Source organism: Schistocerca americana, chromosome 4, assembly GCF_021461395.2.
Source record: "Schistocerca americana isolate TAMUIC-IGC-003095 chromosome 4, iqSchAmer2.1, whole genome shotgun sequence".
In the NCBI taxonomy this organism is placed as follows: Eukaryota; Metazoa; Arthropoda; class Insecta; order Orthoptera; family Acrididae; genus Schistocerca; species Schistocerca americana.
In genome coordinates, this window is record NC_060122.1 from 737330032 (window position 1) to 737348093 (window position 18062).

The window sequence follows — 18062 nt, forward strand, 5'->3', positions numbered from 1 at the left end:
GTAAGTAATTAATTAGTCTTCCTCTCCCCCTCCTCTCTCTCTCTCTCTCTCTCTCTCTCTCTCTCTCTCTCTCTCTCTCACTCACTCACTCACTGTCACACACACACGCACACACACACACACACACACACACACACACACACACACACACACAAATCCACTAAAAAAAAAGAACCAGGCTCTCACAAGGTATGACACAGCCACGTATAACAAAATACACCTACACACACACACACACACACACACAAGACAAATAAAAAATAGCAAACCACACTCACGAACACAAACAAAAGACAGGACAGTTGGCAACACTACACACTGTAAACTCACACATGTTAAACATAAAATGAAAAGTGCAAGTGATTTGCTGTAATAAATGTGAGTGAAGAAGGAGCCAGAAATTGGCCAACTGGAGCATGGGGACCCAATAGACACATCTCCAGGACCACACATGTGGAGTAACAACACTGGATATCATAATTAATGTGAAACGATAATTTAACCTAACAAAATCTGTGCTACAAAAGTTCTTTCTAATCTCAAAACAAGAGAAAACCATGACAAAATGTAACATAGTAATGTGTTATAGTTACTACATAATAAATTTATTATATGTAAAAAAAAAAGAAACATATTACAGGCCGCTAAAAATGCTTCATAAATAAAAGATGCGAATTGCATATGGCAAAAAACAAACTGCCTTTCATTTAGTTGCGTAGATTGAACATACCTCCAGGAATAATAGTAATATGTTTATTCAGTTTGTAATACTTAGAACTTATGTAAATATTATTAAAATATGAGACCTACTGTAAATTTTAATTGGAATCCTTGTGGAGAAAGTTATTTGTAGTAGTCAAAGTGGTTTCTATTGATGTATATATTAACTGACCAACTTTCATCATCTAATATGGCAGAGGCCTGAGTAAGTAAATAGCCAAGATGCCAATTTGAAGGCAAGTTGGGCACCATAGCAGTTTTCCTGGAGTCCACAGGCAGGACACCAGCTGGAAGAAAAGATACTGTGTAGTTACTCTGCCAGGACACCTCTTGGGAAGTACAAGGCTGTCATGTATCCTGAAATAATGCTACATATTTCTTTTTGTTGCTGCACAATCATCTTGATAAACAGCATATTGATTGGGCTGCAAAAGATTGCCTCCAACTAGGGACAGATTTTGGATACATTATTAAATGTAGGAAAATTTGATGTCGAAAGGAATGTTAACAACAAAGGTCTGAAAGCACTAGACAGGCTCCTAACCATGTACCAGGAGAAGGGCATAAAGCCAACAGTTGTTGATGCCAAGTGTGTCATGTTACCTGGCTCAGCTGTTGTCAACCCAGACCCTCCACCTACAGACTGGGCAAGAGCAAAGCACATCTGGAGTCTGTCACAGTTGCTGACTTCACTACTAGCCAGTGAGAAATGACTTTTGTGCTTATTTTCTGTATGGACCTTGGAATCTATAGGACCTTGACATCAGAATGACTGAAAAACAGTCTCGAAATGTTCCTGTAAATGTGGGCACCATTTTGTTTCTTCCTGATGAAACTTCAAATTAAATCCATGTGAAAGCAACTCAGTGAGACAATATGCATAGGGAGGTGTAAAAGCACTCTTCTCAGAACCACAGAAGCATGAGTTATGAACACTTTTGTACCAGTAATTGAAAGCCCATAGTGCACAGAGGTTTTTTTTTTTTTTTTTTTTTTTTTTTTTTTTTTTTTTTTACCCCACTTACAAGGCCAAATGAGTTTGTAGTAACTGTACAAATAAATGAGTATTTATGAGGAATATCAATGTCTACAATACTTCTGCCCTCTTTGTACTAACTCCATAGCCTAGCTTCAAGTATTAGGAAATGCAACCTCAGTAGAATCTCCCACTGGTGCTTGAAAAGATAAGAATAAGGTGAGATCTATGTCAACATCCAGTAGAGTTAATATTGTGCATTTTGCACTATTTCACTGATATAGAACCTCTCTTACAGTGATCAAAAGCTTAACAGAGATCTGTAAAAAGGCAAGTATGTTGTATGCCGAAAGTTCAATTCTAATATTTTCTTTTTTCTATTTTTGTTATCAATGCAGTGTTTGGAAGTAGTGTGGCAGCATTCAATTGCTAGAAAATGGAAAGATATCTACTACAGGAAAAAACATCTGTAACAAAAGAATGAAGCTACCACATTAAAACAGTATTTCTTTTATGATAGTGGATGTTTTACTTTTGCCTTTAAATCAAAACTAAAATGCAAATACAACAGTAACTACTTACCAGCCAGATGAAAAACACTGTCACCTGTATGCACTGCAAATATTCGTTGCACATTTTTGGGAGCTTCAGAAACACCATTTTTGACTATGTTATGATGATTTGAAAATGGGTATCAGCCCAAAACTAGTCATCAAATGAATAAAAAGTAAAAATTTGCGACTTGAACTGATTCTTTTGTTCTACTGATTAACACAAGTTGCTGACCCAAGCTACTCAAGCATACTCAAAGTTCATAAAAATGTAGTAAAAGACAGATTGCTACTTACCATATAGAAGACATGGTAAGTTGGAGACATGCACAATTAAAAGATACTTTCCCACCTGCCTGCATCTTATCATGTCTTCTTATGGTAAGTAGCAATCTGTCTTTTCCTACACTGTTGTGTATAAAAACACAGATGCAGAATGTAAGAGCTAATTTTCCTGTTGCTGCCAGGAAATCAATCGCATCATAATTTTCCATGTTTCAAGTGTGTGGCTGAAACAGGTCATCACAAGCCATCAAAATAATTTTGGAGACTATTCGAAGTTTAGAGACTTACCCGGATATAAAAGTCTCCTCTCACTCCAGTTATTTCCTCAATTCCAGCCATAAGGTTTGTTATTACCTAAACAAAAATACAAAAAAGGATTACTTTTTTGTCAATATTGTCATTCACAGTTTTAAGTGTAACTATTGTGTATAGGAGTTTTGCTCAGCTAGCTGCAAATGACTGCATATAGCAATGAAACAAGTATCTACATTTAGCCTTCACCACAGTTTAACTTAATAATTGTTCATCATAAAAGCTGACTTATTGTCTACTGTCAGTATTATTCAAGGATGCAACATCAGCTTGTGTCCACGTGATGCGCTCTGAGTAATAATAAAGAATGGACAACACTGGTTGCCAGACAATCTTAGGATCTCCTGGCTGAAGAACATGATGCCTATCTTTACAGAGAATTTAATTAGCTCCTCTTGGGGCCTTCTGACAAGAAATCTTGGACCATCTATCAAGATCTGACAACTCAACACAGAAAGGATAAGCTGGGCCAAATGCTAGGTCCTGCATAAAATTCTGGTAGATAATGATATTGACATCTTAGCAATTTAGGAAAACCATTTTTACTGTGAAGACCAGGTAACCAAAACAGAGAAAATACCAGGATATGACTGGTTAGCAGCCAAATATCATCATATGCATTGACCTGCTACATTTGTCTGCTCCTCTGTGGAAAATGGAAATGAGTGTTTGGCGCCATTAGCAGGGAGGCCCCTTACGGGGCAGGTCTGGCCACCTTGGTGCAGGTCTTATTACATTCGATGCCACACTGGGCAACCTGCGTGCCAGATGGGGATGAAATGATGATGAAGGCAACACAACATCTAGTGCCTGAGTGGAGGAAATCCCTGACCCAGCCGGGAATCGAACCCGGGCCCACAGGACAGCAATCCGTCAATGCTGACCACTCAGCTGTTGGGGTGGACCTCCTCTGTGGAACATACCCACCTGATTAAGACAGCCATCACCAACAACGCTAACACAGTCATCATCAAATTGGGAGAAATAACTATCAGTAATGCATGTAAACCTCCTGCCACTGATTGGACACCTGAAACTCTGCCTCTACTGCCCTACCCAACAATTTATGTGGGCAACTTTAACAATCCTCACACACAATGGAAATAAAGAACCAACTTTAGCCATGGAGAAACACTAATATCCTGGGATGATGGTAACAATCTGTTTCTGCTATTTGATGCAAAGAGAGAACGGATCTTTTAAATCATCGGCTTAAAACCTAGAATATGACCCTGATTTGTGCTTTGTAAGCCAAAACAATGAGAACATACTGCTGTAAGAGACACACGCAACACGTCAAGACTTTCCACACAGCCAACATCAACCTGGCCTAATTGAAATATGAAAAGGCATCCCCTGGTCAGGTCCAAGCATACCCCTGATCAGGTTCTATCCCTGTCCAAAATGGAATTTTAAGAAGACAGACTGGAAGAACTTATCCAATCACCTTGATAATTATGTAGGCTGGATTCCACCTACTATCAAAAGCTAACAAAGGTTAACATGAGCAACAACTGAATCAGCAAGAAAGACCATCCATAGATTATTCTGCAAGTTGTAAATACCAGGATGGAATGCTCAGTGTGAAGAACTATACGAGGAGTTGCACTTTCAACATTGTAGCACAGTCAGCAATTGTGATAATCTAATATATAAGAAACTATCAGCCTCGATTGCGGTAATGAAACCAACCTTTACCTAGGTTTCAGCCCAAATTATTGAGCCTCTATTGAGGCTGATAGTTTCTTGTGTATACACGGAGTTCCTCCAATGAAGGCTCAGGGGGATAGCTGATGATCTGCTATACATACTGGACATGGCTTGACATGAGAAATGGACAGAAACAGCTTTGACCCAGGGCTTCAGAAGATCTAGCAGAGAAGCCTGGGCTTACAGTAATTAGGCAGAAGTCATAAGGATGCTAGAGGTGAGGTGGCCTTGCACTCAGACAGGATTGCAAATCACAATGTGATCACATTGCCAACGATGTCTGTAGGAGTGATTTGTCTAGTGCTGTCCAAAATCTGAAGGTGGTATTGGACTCTAATAACAGCAAACACATGATCATCATTGAAATACCACTTAAATATGACATAAAAGGCTCATGTGTAAATAGAGAAATTATTTATTCCATGAAACAGTTTGAGGAAGCATGCAAAATGTATCAAAACACTCAGTTTCTATCTGTTGACTACCTGCAGAGAGACAGTTTCACAAAGCATGGAATGCACATAAATGGAAAGGTGAGAGACTTCTCAGCTATAAAATTCTGGAAATGTTGATCACAGCTAGCAAAAGAATAAATGATGTGTCTAAAGTAGCAGAACCAACTGTGGGATGCCAATCACAAACAATAGCACAGTAGGCATCACCGACTGCAGCAGCTACTGCCACTTCAGCAGTACCAACACCAGCAGCAGGTAAATCAGCATTACACAAAAACAAAACTATTATCAGAAGCAGCAGCAACAACCAAAAACGCAGTGTCATCATCATTCTAGTCAACAGCAGAACCACAACCACCATTGGCAACAGCAGCAGAGCCACAGTCACCAGTGGCAGCAGCATCCCCAGAATCATTATTAACAGAAACACAGGCAACAAGGGAAGAATCAACACCAATAACGGAAAATGCAACATCAACACTAGCAGAAGTAGTAGGAGCCACTCATCCCCTTAGCATACCATCTGAAGGAGCAGCCAACCTTGGAAAAATCATCAAATGGTCATATACTGAGGAAGAGGAAAGCAGCAGTTCCATTGCATCTCAATGATTTTTTGCTGAAGGGCTGCAGGAAAACCATAGTAGGATAAGTACAATTGTAATGTACTTACATACTAATGTGCAGTCTCTTAAGAATAAACTTAATGAACTTCACTATTGGCTGGAAAACTTAAATTGCAGTGTGATTTCAATAAATGAAAACTGGCTTAGCAATGAGGAACTAAATTAAGTGTAACTTTTGAATATGAATTGCCAACCAGCTACTGTTGAACAAGTATTAAACATGGTGGTGTATCTGTGTGTGTTAAAATAGTATGAACCTAAAGATGTAAGTGGACTATACATAGAAGCAAAATTTGAAGCTGCAACCATAATGTTGCCAAAACAGGAAATTATAATAGCTTCAGTATGTCACCCACAAAACTCAGTGAAGACCTGTTTGAGGAGCTTCTGGAGAAATTGATACTCTTGTTATTCAAATACAAAGATTACAGAATAATAATGTTTGGTGATATCAATATACACATTAGATTTAGGAATAGAAATGCTGGTCACTTGCTAAATACGTGATGACCCCTTAACTTCAGTTGCATAAATGACAAACCCACAAGACAGGAAGCAAACATAGATAACATAATATGTAATTTTTACCTAAAGAAAACAGAATTTGACACTGTCAAGCCAGGCATTTCAGATCATGAGGGACTTTGTCTCAGACAAACTCTTTACAGTAAAGCAACTGAAACTTCCGCAGACTGAAGAAAAATTATAGGACCAATTAATGAATCGAAGCTGAACAAGTTGATAAGTATTGAATTTAATAAAATGGGGTAAAATAATAACCACTGCAGGTGCAAATGAATCTACCAACAAATTTTTAGAACTGTTAACTGAAAATTTTGAAGCATGTTGTCCTAAACGCTGCAAGAAAATATCAAAGCAAAATCATTACACCAAACCACAAAATCTACAAAGCTGTTACACCCCACATCTAAGTAGAATAAGGATCATAATGCTACTATGTCATGATAGCTCTCAGCACAATAATGCTGACAAGGAAATGTATATGAAAGTGCAAAAGATTTACAGGACTGAATCCAAGGCAGCTAAGTGCAAAGCAAATGATACATATATACTAAACTCAGAGAATAAATGCAAAGCTGCATGGGAAATTATTAAAACAGAAATAAACTGTGATGATAAAGTATACCAGACACCAATTCCACCTGATATTCTAAATGCACATTTTGTCAGTCCTCAATCAGATAACAGCATACTGGAAGACGTGAGTAAGGCAGAGGCACTGCTGTCAGAAATGAACAGTAAGCAGACAGACAGCTTTCACTGGACTCATATAAGTGAAAAGATGCTCAATGAATCAATAGCTAAGCTCAGTAATTCTAGAGCAGAGGAGTACTATGGTATCTCAAATTACGTTATTAAATATATCAGACATGACATTGTAATGCCACTGACTAAAATAATCAACAAAATTTTAAATGAAGGTAAATATCTAGAATGATTAAAAATATCCTTAGTTAAACCAGTACATAAGAAAGGAGATATAGCATCTCCAGATAACTATCGACCACTATCACTTATACCTATAACATCAAAAATAATAGAATACTGCATGCATAAACAAATGAGTCAATATTTTGAACATAATGATATACTTACCTCCTCACAGTATGGTTTCAGATCCAGCCTTTTTACAGTCAAAGCAGTTGAGTTGAGAGTATGGTAGCAAAAATATACAATTGTATTGAAAATAAAGATATTATCTGTGCAACACTGTTGGACCTCAGGAAAGCTTTTAACATGGTTTCCCACAATATTCTCACAAAAAAGCTCTACCACTATGACGTGAGAGAGAATCCTCTATACCTAATTCAGTCTTACTTGGACAACAAAAAACAGTTAGTTAAGGTAAATAATCAAATGTCACAATGTCTTCCAGTTGTAAAGGGTGTACCTCAAGGATCTGTTCTTGGACCTTTCCTTTTCATTATTTATATGACTGATTTACCTGCAGTTGTACCATGTGATGCAGTGCTATATGCTGATGACACAACATTCATCACATGTGAAACCAACCTTGAAAATGTGCAAAACAGCATGGCAGTGGCAATGAAGAGATGCACTACTTGGTTTGAGGTCAATGTGCTGCGGAAGAGTGATAGTAAAACTGAATCAATTGTATTCAGTCTGAATGCTCAGTCATGATAATGAAATAGTAAAATTATTAGAAATTCATATAGATCAAAAGCTCAGCTGGAATACCCACACAGGGAAGTTATATGGAAAATTGGCATGTGTCATCTATGTGCTGTACAAGATCAGGAGCAGTGTCAATAGAGAACTTCTGCTATATGCATATTTTGTATTCCTCTGCACCCACCTGAGTTATGGAATACTATTATGGGGCAATTCCATAGGCTCAAAACTAGTGTTTAAATGGCAAAAGAAAGCCATAAGGTGCATAGCAGGACTTAGCCCATATGAATAATGTCAAGATTATTTTAAGAAATTAAATATAATGAGAGTGCCTGGCCTGTATATTTACAAGTGCCATATCTTTGTTAAAGAGAATTTGAGTAAATTTGACTTAAGGAAGATAGTTCATGACCATAACATAAGAAGTGGACATACAATTAATATGCCATATGCTAGGCTTGCAAAGCCACATAACAGTTATAAATATCTTGGTCCTGTCTACTTCCACAAATTTCCTACAAATGCCTACACAGTGCCAGTAAATAAATTCAAAACTAGTCTTCTGAAGTGGGTGAAAGGTGAAGTAATTTACTCTGCTCAAGAATTCGTTGAGTATGTGACACACTTTTGTTATGAGAATGAACAACAAATTAGCTGCAAACTATACATACACCACACTGCGCAACTATTTTATTACTGTTTCACGTATTTATTGTCAATTATCTGTTTGATTATTTATCTGTCATTTATCTTGTAATTGATCTGTTAGGAAACTTTTTGTTGTTATTGACATTTGCATGATGATGCACTTTCAAATCTTTAAGCTCACTACCCTTTATGTAATGTGGTTTTCTCACGATGTATGGCTGCCACTACATTGGCCCTTATGTGATTTTGTCTGGCTCTAAAATGTTGGTTCCCTGCGAATGGGTATTAACTGGATTGTGGACCAGGTTCATAATTCTGTCTTAAGAGCCATTATTGTCAATTTTAAAGTCTGAAATATATACCGTGTGTGGGCTTCACTAATATAGTAATGTAATTTTTTATATTCTGGCTGTATATGCCACTGTGCGTAACTCTCTCGGCGTAAGCGCCACCTGCCATTTTGATGTATAACTACATTAATTGTACCAAGGCTCCCATACCGTTATAACGGGAGTGTTAAATGCTTTCCTTCTTTTTATTGTTACTTTCTCTAAGGACGCTATTAATACTGATAATTTACACGTTGCTTTTGTATGCCAATTGGCACATGGTTCGCGCCATGAGTGCCACCTGCCCTGGCCGCAGAGTAACTACGCTGGCCGATTACACTCAGTTGGTTGTGAGCTCTGCAACATCCATGTACTAATTTATATTTACGTAACAAACCCTATTTCTAGGGCTATATCTTAATTTTGACAAATGGATCTATGCCGACATTTGTAAAAACGGCGATGATGCATCAGTCCATACTAATGTAAAATTGTAAGTACCAGTCGTCGTTATCATATTTTTGTAATGCAAGAGCTCTCTAATATGTGTTAAAATCTATTCTTGACTTAAGTTTCATACCTTTCTAATGTAAGCTATGATGTTCATTGTCCTTAGGCCACCTTCTGAAGAAGACAAATTTAAATTTGTTGAAGCCTAGGTAAAGAATTCTTTATCCATTGCAACTGGTCGGCTGTTTATAATTTTATTATTTGCATAAATATTTATTGTATCCATCTTGGATTATTATATTGTGATTAATGATGTTTGTCCAAGTTATTATTATAGTGTTAACACTAACACCAATTGCAAGTAAATATGCTCAAAGGTGGAATAAAACATTTGTATTTATATTTGTACATTGTGACTACTTGAAGAACCCCATGGGACAAAGCACATACCATGTGTATCAGTCATTAATTCACAGCTCTGAAGACACCAATCCCGCACCAGACAGTATTTTGCAGTCATTTAGTGTCAAGGAAATAACAATGGCACTCAAAGAAGTTAAAGCAGGAAAGGCACCAGGACCTCATGGAAATCATCCTGAATTCATGCTGAACAGTGGTCAATGTACCAAAAAATGGCTAGCAGAGTTCCTTACTGATATCAGATTGAGAGGAATGAAACAGTCCAAAGTTATCATTATCCTTGAGCCTCGAAGACCAAGCAACGAGCTGAAAAGCCATCACCCAATAGCCCTTCTTAGTTCAACATACAAGCTTCTTGAAACAGTCATCCGAAAAAGAATCTCTGCTATAATACTTGAGAAAATTCTGATTGAACAAGCTAGTTTTCATCTAGGAAGAATCTATATAGACCAGGTAATATCACTCACAACCTACACAGAAGCAGGCTTTCAAAAGAACTCAAAACATCTACTGCATTTATAAATCTCTCAGCAGCTTATGACACAGAGCCACAGTCTTCTCTGCAGAGTCATTTAAATAATCCCATGCAGGAAAACAGTCAAGCTTATTAGTAGCATGTTTGTTGGTAGCTCATACTGCACAACAGGATAAGCTCTTCAAGGGTGTTAAATGATGGACTACATCAGGGATCTCTCCTTGCTGCACTACTGTTTAGTCTGTACATTTCCATTATGCCTGAAACTAGGTCTCATAAGTTTGGATATGCTGATGAGTGGGTGCTGGCTGTGGGATATCAAAATTTCAAAGAAACGGAAGTCAGCTTAACATCTTATTTGGAAATAATGGGAACTTATTTTTGGAGATGAAGACTGAAACCAAATCCAACATAGACAGAGATGGCTTGCTTTCATTTGTACAACAAAATGATGAATAAATGAATGCAGATCCATGTTGGTGACTGAATACTTTCCTTCTCACCCTGTCTGGTAAGTCTCCCCTGACCTTGGGTGCTGCATGAATTTTCAAAACTGTGTCCCTTTCCCTAAACATCTCCAGTCCTTTTCCTTCACCTCTCTTCCTTCCCCGTCAACTCTTCTGCCAGAAGAAGGAGCCACTGGCTCTGAAAGCATGTAAAAGTTAAACCTTTATGTGTGTGTGTTCTCCTGCCGCCACTTGGTGACTAGATTTTTTATCTATCCATTTATATTACATTGTCAATAATTTATTATTTTCCTTTTATGTGTTGTTATTTGCATTATATTTAATATTGTGTGTAAAAGCCATATGACAAATAAATAAATGTATTACACACTGCTGGGTGAGGAGACTGAGAGGGATAAGAACATTTGGAAAGACAAAATCAATTTTGATCTGATGACAGTTCATGCCACCAGGGGAATAATAAAAGTAGTGATAATGGTTTCAAAGTCATCTACTAGCAGGTGGTGTACTGGTGTAGCTACCAGTGTGCTATCTGTGTCTACCCTTCAAAAAGGAAATGGTTGTTTGTTGCAAATATTTAGTGCAAGCAGACACAAAGCCATGGAGATGTACTTGTGCTTTCTAAGTCAACTGAGCAAGTTTGAGAAGAGCCAAGCTGTGCCCTCCTGAGTGGCAGGATGGTCCTTTTAGATAATGCCACAGAAGATAGACCTGTCACATTGGTTGTGAAACAATGCTGGCAAAGTGGACATTCTCACATTTATGGGTGAGATTTTGGGAAACCATGGATCACAGACAGACAGCAAGGTCATCATTTCATAAAGGCAGTAATGGCACACTTTACAGCTTTCACAGCATTAATAAGTGCTGTTATAATTCCAGAAATGTCTTCATGAACTGTTGAAAACCAGTTGCCAACAGTGGCACTGTTGGCACGCACACCTCAAGCTCATCTTCCAGTCACAGCACAGCATCAACATACATGGCTTGACCAGTGTCACCAGAGGATGAAATTGAAGGTCTGCAGAGATTAATGCAGATCTTGTCTGCATGCAACTGAAAGTCATTCACGCATATGACACAGATCTGGTGAGTTCTGTTTCAGAGAGTGCTTTTGTGCAGGGGATGTTCTTCCCATTTCAGGCCTTGTGGTCTTGGGAGGGATAAACTAAATGTTTGTTTGTCTTTGGTGTCTGTGGAGGGAATGGTGACCATCATTTGGTATGTGCAGAATGCTGTTTGACAAGTTTACCTGTTAATCTTGCAAAACGAATATAACACAAAACAGAGAGATGCAATGAAGAATAGACAAAGAAGGAACTACTGAAAATTTATTAGATGAAAAGACTATTTAGTATTTGATGTGGCAGTTCATGAAAGAACTGGTACCTTTGAACTGTACACACAGGCCGTACATAGAGTAAGAAAAACACAGAATATAATAAGCAAGTTACTGACTCCATTTGATATACAGGATTAAAAATATTGGTACATAATATCAAAAAGATGAAGATGTTTTCAAAGCAGTCAGACCACGGTGAGTACTTTTTTTAAGAAAATTGGGACCAACCAGGTAGCTGGACTGTACAGTGCAATCACTGAACATTTCTACACAATTCAAGAGCAATGAGGTAGTGCTGAAAGTACAGTTTTCAACAGGGTACAATTGATTTATGTGTGGATACATATTATGTTTCAGCAGATTCTGTGTTGTTTGCCTTAGATGGATGATAAAATATGCAGAAGTTTCCAGTTCACTGGACATAAAATTTAAGTGTAACAATTGTGTAACTTTACTGAATTCAGAGAATGCACTTTATATAACAGAGAAGGTAAAACTTGTTTAATGTGGATATCTTTATTAATTATAATTGACATCCTGGAGTTAGAATATACTGATAAATTTTGTTTTAATAAATTTTATAAATAAGACAGTATTCTTTTAATTTATTTTTATTGTATGTCAAATTAAAATTTTTTGCCTCAAGTCTGTCAGCAACCTGTATATTCGCTGGAATATAAAACTCCATTATACATCCTTTGTGGAAATTGGCCTGTGCTCGACAGTACACGGTACCATATGATCCATAAAGCTGGACATGAAAATGTGACTATTCAGGGGGGATCATACCTTGGATTCTATTGATCATAGAGATAAGGGGTCAAGTGTTTTGGATAGCCCTTGGCTAGTGATCATTTGTATACCTATCAGAAGAACAGGAATACTGTAGCTATCATACAGTATGGAGTCAAAATTTCAACTTTACAGACTTCCTCCAGCCCAGGCACACCGAGCAAATCATTTGGTTCTGTGGAATTAGGTGTGGTCTATGATGAGCCTTAGATGGTTTGCGAAAGCAAACCATCCCCCCCCCCCCCCTCAAAAAAAAAAGGGCATCAAAAGCAGCAATTGTGGGGAGGGTTACTTTTGTAATTTCTGTTTGTGGTAAATCATCAAAATTTTTACCATGTGCTCTTAAGATGGTGTTTTCAGGAAGCTTCAAAACTTTCTTCAATATCAGTCACTGAGATCCAGAGATTCAAAGTTACCATACTTATGCATGTAAAATATGCATATAATATCAGGTCTGAGGCTTAAATGTAATTTTAACTGATGTAGGGAGCACACGGCAAGAGTCCTGGAGACACTGCAAGGAGCTCTGATGTCTCCAAGCTATTTTTTTATTGCCTTCTTTCCAACAATGAAAATTTATAACATGCTGTTTCTGTATAATGGACACTTCATGCCTATAGGGCTGTTTGAACTGGAAATTATTCAATGGTGCCATCTGGTGGTGCAAGTACCTTACAAAAAATTATTTTGTCATATGCGATTCTTTGTGCTTGCAAACCAAAGACCACATTTTTTTTGTATACTGTAGGTGTAGCCTAAAATCCTTATGTAAAGTAGCATAAAGTGAGCTTGCATTGGATGGGAGACGATTTTGTTTTAAGGTTATATTATGTGTAATTCTTTGTTGTTGATATGTGTCGAAGTATATAAGTTTGGCAAAGTATGTAAATAAACTGTCAAAATTTTACTAGGCTACAGAATTCATTTCATATAAGCAGCACAACCTGCTGTAACAGGTAAAAAAGGGAACCAGTTGAAAAATGCTCCTGTCAGAGCACAACGAAGGAGAATATGCTCCTCCTTAAAAGCCATTGATAAAAAAGTGAGAAACCAGCTGCCTACATCCTCAATCTGCAATCCTCACCAAAAATTTTGACATGCAAACATTGGTGCTTTTTTTTGCTGAAAGGGAGTAGTGGAGAGAGAGAATGATGGTGGAATAGAGAGAGGACACATAGCCAGTGGGAGAGAGAGAAGAGACAGTGATGGTTTGGGGGGGGGGGGGGGGGGACTGGGAGTGAAAGAGGAAGATAGATGGATAAAGACAATAGCAGTGGGAGCAAAAGAGAGAGGAGACAGTGGAAATGAAAGAGAGAGAGATGTATGGAGACCATACGTAGGCTTGGGACTCTGAACCCCCACTTTCCAGACTGGCTAACTTTAAAGTGAAAAAATTTTCCCACTTCTCCACACTTGCACAACCACATTTTAAAGTTTCCCAGTCCAGGGGTCAAAACCTCAAGCAAACCATCCCCAAGGACATGTTGGGAGAGGAGACTGTAAGTAACAAAGAAAGAGACAGTGGCGATGGATGAGAAAAAGAATGGGACAAAGACAATAGCAGTGGGACAGAGAGACAGTGGAAGTGGAAGAAAGGAGACAGTTGTAAGGGAGAGAAAGGGATTAAGATAGTGATAATGGGAGAGGCAGGAGTTAGTGCCAACAGGAGAAAAAGAAAAGTGGGTGAGAGACATATCTAGACACTGGCAGTGAGAGGGAGATGCTGTGTATGAAGACTTGACTACAAAGAGTGATAGGGTAAAAGAATTTAGAATGATCTGTGTTAAAAGAGCATGAATATATTTTCTGTCTAAAATTACTGGTGAGGAGGGTGGAATGAGGATTAAGGCTGCTGGCTCCCCACTTCTCTGTCAGTCTTTCAAGGAGCAGCATATTTGCCTTTCTTCTGCTTTGAGAGAAACATTTCCCAACTGGTTATTTTTACTTCTAGTATGAGGATTGCAAAATCCACAAAATACAGTTGGTGAGTAAATATATTTGCTCCTGTGTGTAAGAATACCAAGTCCCTGAAGGGGTTTCTGCAAGATAAATTCAGGTTATTGTCTTACTGCACACTTCAGTAAAATGAATACTTTTTTAATCTTAGTTGCATTGCCCCAGAAGATTGTACCATAGGATAGTAACAAGCGCAAGTATAAAATGTACGCTAGTAATTTGGTCTGGAGGCTGAGACACAGAGAGACATATCTAAGCAAGAAGAATTTATCCATGTCTAGGTGTCGCTATGTTATCCAACAGGATGCCCAGGAATTTCACACAAGTAGTTTCATTTAGTGAATGTTCATCTTCCCCTACTCTTTTCACCTGTAAATAATTTGAATTTGTTTTTAACTACATGGTATGAATTATAGTAAGTGTACTTGCACCAACCAGAGTCAATACAGAAACAGAATACCTGGTGTAACACTACTGCCAACCACTGTGGCGCCACTACCCAGAGAGCACTGTGATCAGGAGCACTCTCTGACAGGATCGAACCAGAATCCAGTATGTAAACTTTCCCGTGGCTGGTCTGAGTCACTTGTGGTGTGATTTGTGAAGTGTTACTGGTTGAGCGCTACTGGTTGAGCCAAAGTGTGACTATTGTGGAATCTGATTGTCACAGGTCAAATTTTGATATGGCATGGATTGGACTTTGCTTTCAAATATGAACTTAAATTACGCTGCACTGATTTCAAAAAGGCATTCTGTACATATCTCTTGCTGTTAATAAACTGGGGCAAGATCCTGTTAGTTCAAGCATAACTCAACTTTACTAAAGTAGAGACAACTTGAGAGCCATGACAGTACAAATCCAACTTTGAACATTTTTGTCAACCTTGGAGGACAGGCAACAACTACTAACACAAACCTCACCTGTTTATCAGGAGCTAATGGGAACTATATTACAACAGTGAAAGCATTAGCAGCTGTAGCAGAAACATCTCCCATGTCATGTGTGTTTATACCTTTTGTATTGTTTAAATAACAACATGACGAGTGGGATGCTCACCACCAAAGACTGCAGTTATATTTTTCAGCTTGTACAATTTCTGGTACAGAAAAATGAAAGGCCATGTTCTTGTCTGAAAACTACAAACTTTATAATATAATATACAAAAATTGGAGTTGTTAATGAATCCAGTGTAATCAGAGTTGTTAAGAATATTTTATGTATTACAAAAACATTTTCAGTGAAGAAAAGTATTATTGCAGCCAGGGTAGACTTTTGGCTGCCGAAAAAGATTCCCAACCAATAATAAGCATACTGGGCCACCAACCTAATGGGTGTCTTTGCCACAGCTAAGAGGGAAGTCCAGTTCATCATACTGAAGTTAAGTAGAATTAAAGATTGAGTTAGGGCTCAGCAGATGCAACTGCAGTGTCCATACAGTCAAGTCACAGGGTGTGGTAAGGGGACCGTTGCATAGGTTATTTGACAAGATTTGTGAAGCAAGTGCCTGAGACAATAAGGGAATGGAAATGGTGACAGAATTAATGAAACAATATTGTTAGATGATAAAGATAAATAAGGTCCTTTGGCAATAAAGGGATGAGGCAGAGAGCAGGAGCTGTGAGGTGGAAAGGTTGATAGCTTGTGGTGGGATAGACACTGTGACATAAGAAGCCAGTGAAAGACTTAGAATGTAGTTCTGTATCTTGTAGGGAATGGCTTCCTATCCCCTCCACTCAGACCCTCTTTGATAATAGAAGAATAATGCACAACAGTAGCCAGTAAGGCAGTGTGAAGCCTCTGACACTTCCTAATGTCATAGGCTGGTGGGGTCAAAGGAGAAGGCAAACAAAGTGCTATGATCAGGGTCCAGAAACAGTCAGTCATCAAAGATATATGCAGGCAGAGTTTCATGGAGAGAGTACAGTTTAGAAATAAGAAACAGTTGTGAACAAAGGCAGCCAGAGTGCTAGAGTTACCAGGGATGAATTAGATACCTGCAAGACTCTGCTGATCTTAAATTCCATACAAGAATTTCAGTAAGCAGATAGAACAATGATAAACAGTCAGTGTCTCTGTGTAAGGTCTTGGCTTTAGTGTACAGACACATCAGCTATGAAAGTAACTCTGGAATATCAGATTCACAATAATTGTATCTTTTGAATTGCTTATTCTCCTCGTAATTCTCCAATGCTATAAAAACCCAGCTCAGGAAATTTGTGACAGACAATCAAGCCTCTCTCTCACATCCATCAACTGGTTGAATTCCCTTTCACGTGAACCCCTCTGGTCAGTCCCTTGCAAGATCTATGCTCGAGACACAAATATTAGTAAATTTGGTGCCAGGTGTGGGGTCTTGTAGGTCATGTGATTAAGAATTGATAGGTTTTACTAAGTGACTGTAGCACCTACAAGAGGTTGTGACTTGCAACTGTCTGAAATGACAGAGGATAGAACAGGAACAGCAGCCATTATTTGAAACAGAAGGCACCACTCCATGGAGGCAGCAGAGATGTTGAGACATGACATGGGGATTAGTAGTTTTAAATGTCTGTGTGGGTATAATTGTGCAGACTTTCTAATCAGTGATGGCACAGTGTGTATTACCTCCAACTCAGGAGTGTGTAACCACACACAGAGGAAATCAATGCTAATGCTAATAGGTGAGGCTTATAAAACTGTTCATGCAGCTCAGTGTTTGTGTATGATAAGATGTCATGGCAGTCAACTCTCTGGCAGCAGTCATGCACGATGTCATACCATCTCCACCTGAGCCCCCAGTTGTCCAATGGTCCGGATTATCTTGTAAACACCCATGGCTATGGGCCACCATGTCAGCAGCAGCGCCATTGGCTGGCTGCACATTGTTTCCTTCACCAAGCATGCAGCATGTACCCCCATCAGTGTACAACTTGTAATAGGCACAAAAAAGAGGCACTTGCAAGAGGTATGTTGTAGAAATTCCAATGTAAAATGTAGCAGTTCTGATGCACATATGTCGCAACCTATGGGAGTGTACCCAGTGAGTGACAGTGATAAATCTATCGAAGGGTAGATTCCACAGAACACAGTTTAGCTAAAATACTTAAATATGCTGATTGCCAACCACCTTGTGAGGTTACTCTCAGACACAGGTGCTTCTGTGCCCTTGTTATACCACTTTTTCAGGCAGCTGGGATAAATTTTTGGAACTACATCATCAGGTGACCTTGCAAGGAATACTTACAGTTTACTCACAAACAAGTCAGTCACTGAGTAAATTTTCTTGTGGTAGCTGATCAAAAGGTGGACAATGTATTTGGGACAGACTCCTTCCATGTATTTTGGATTTATGATTCATGAAACAGAACATATCATGCAATCTGAAGAGCCTTGCACCACTTTAAAGACTCTCTGTGA

General features: G+C 38.5%; 1 protein-coding gene across 3 annotated transcripts in view; it reads right to left on the bottom strand.

The window, feature by feature from the left end:
* The window catches only part of LOC124612947 (Na(+)/H(+) exchanger beta-like), a 1149910-nt gene that overhangs the window by 38266 nt on the left and 1093582 nt on the right, over positions 1–18062 (bottom strand). For all 3 annotated transcript variants that reach the window (XM_047141462.1, XM_047141460.1, XM_047141461.1), the window contains exon 21: positions 2821–2886. In XM_047141462.1, the coding sequence (XP_046997418.1) occupies positions 2821–2886 (66 nt within the window). The remainder of the gene's footprint in view (positions 1–2820; positions 2887–18062) is intronic.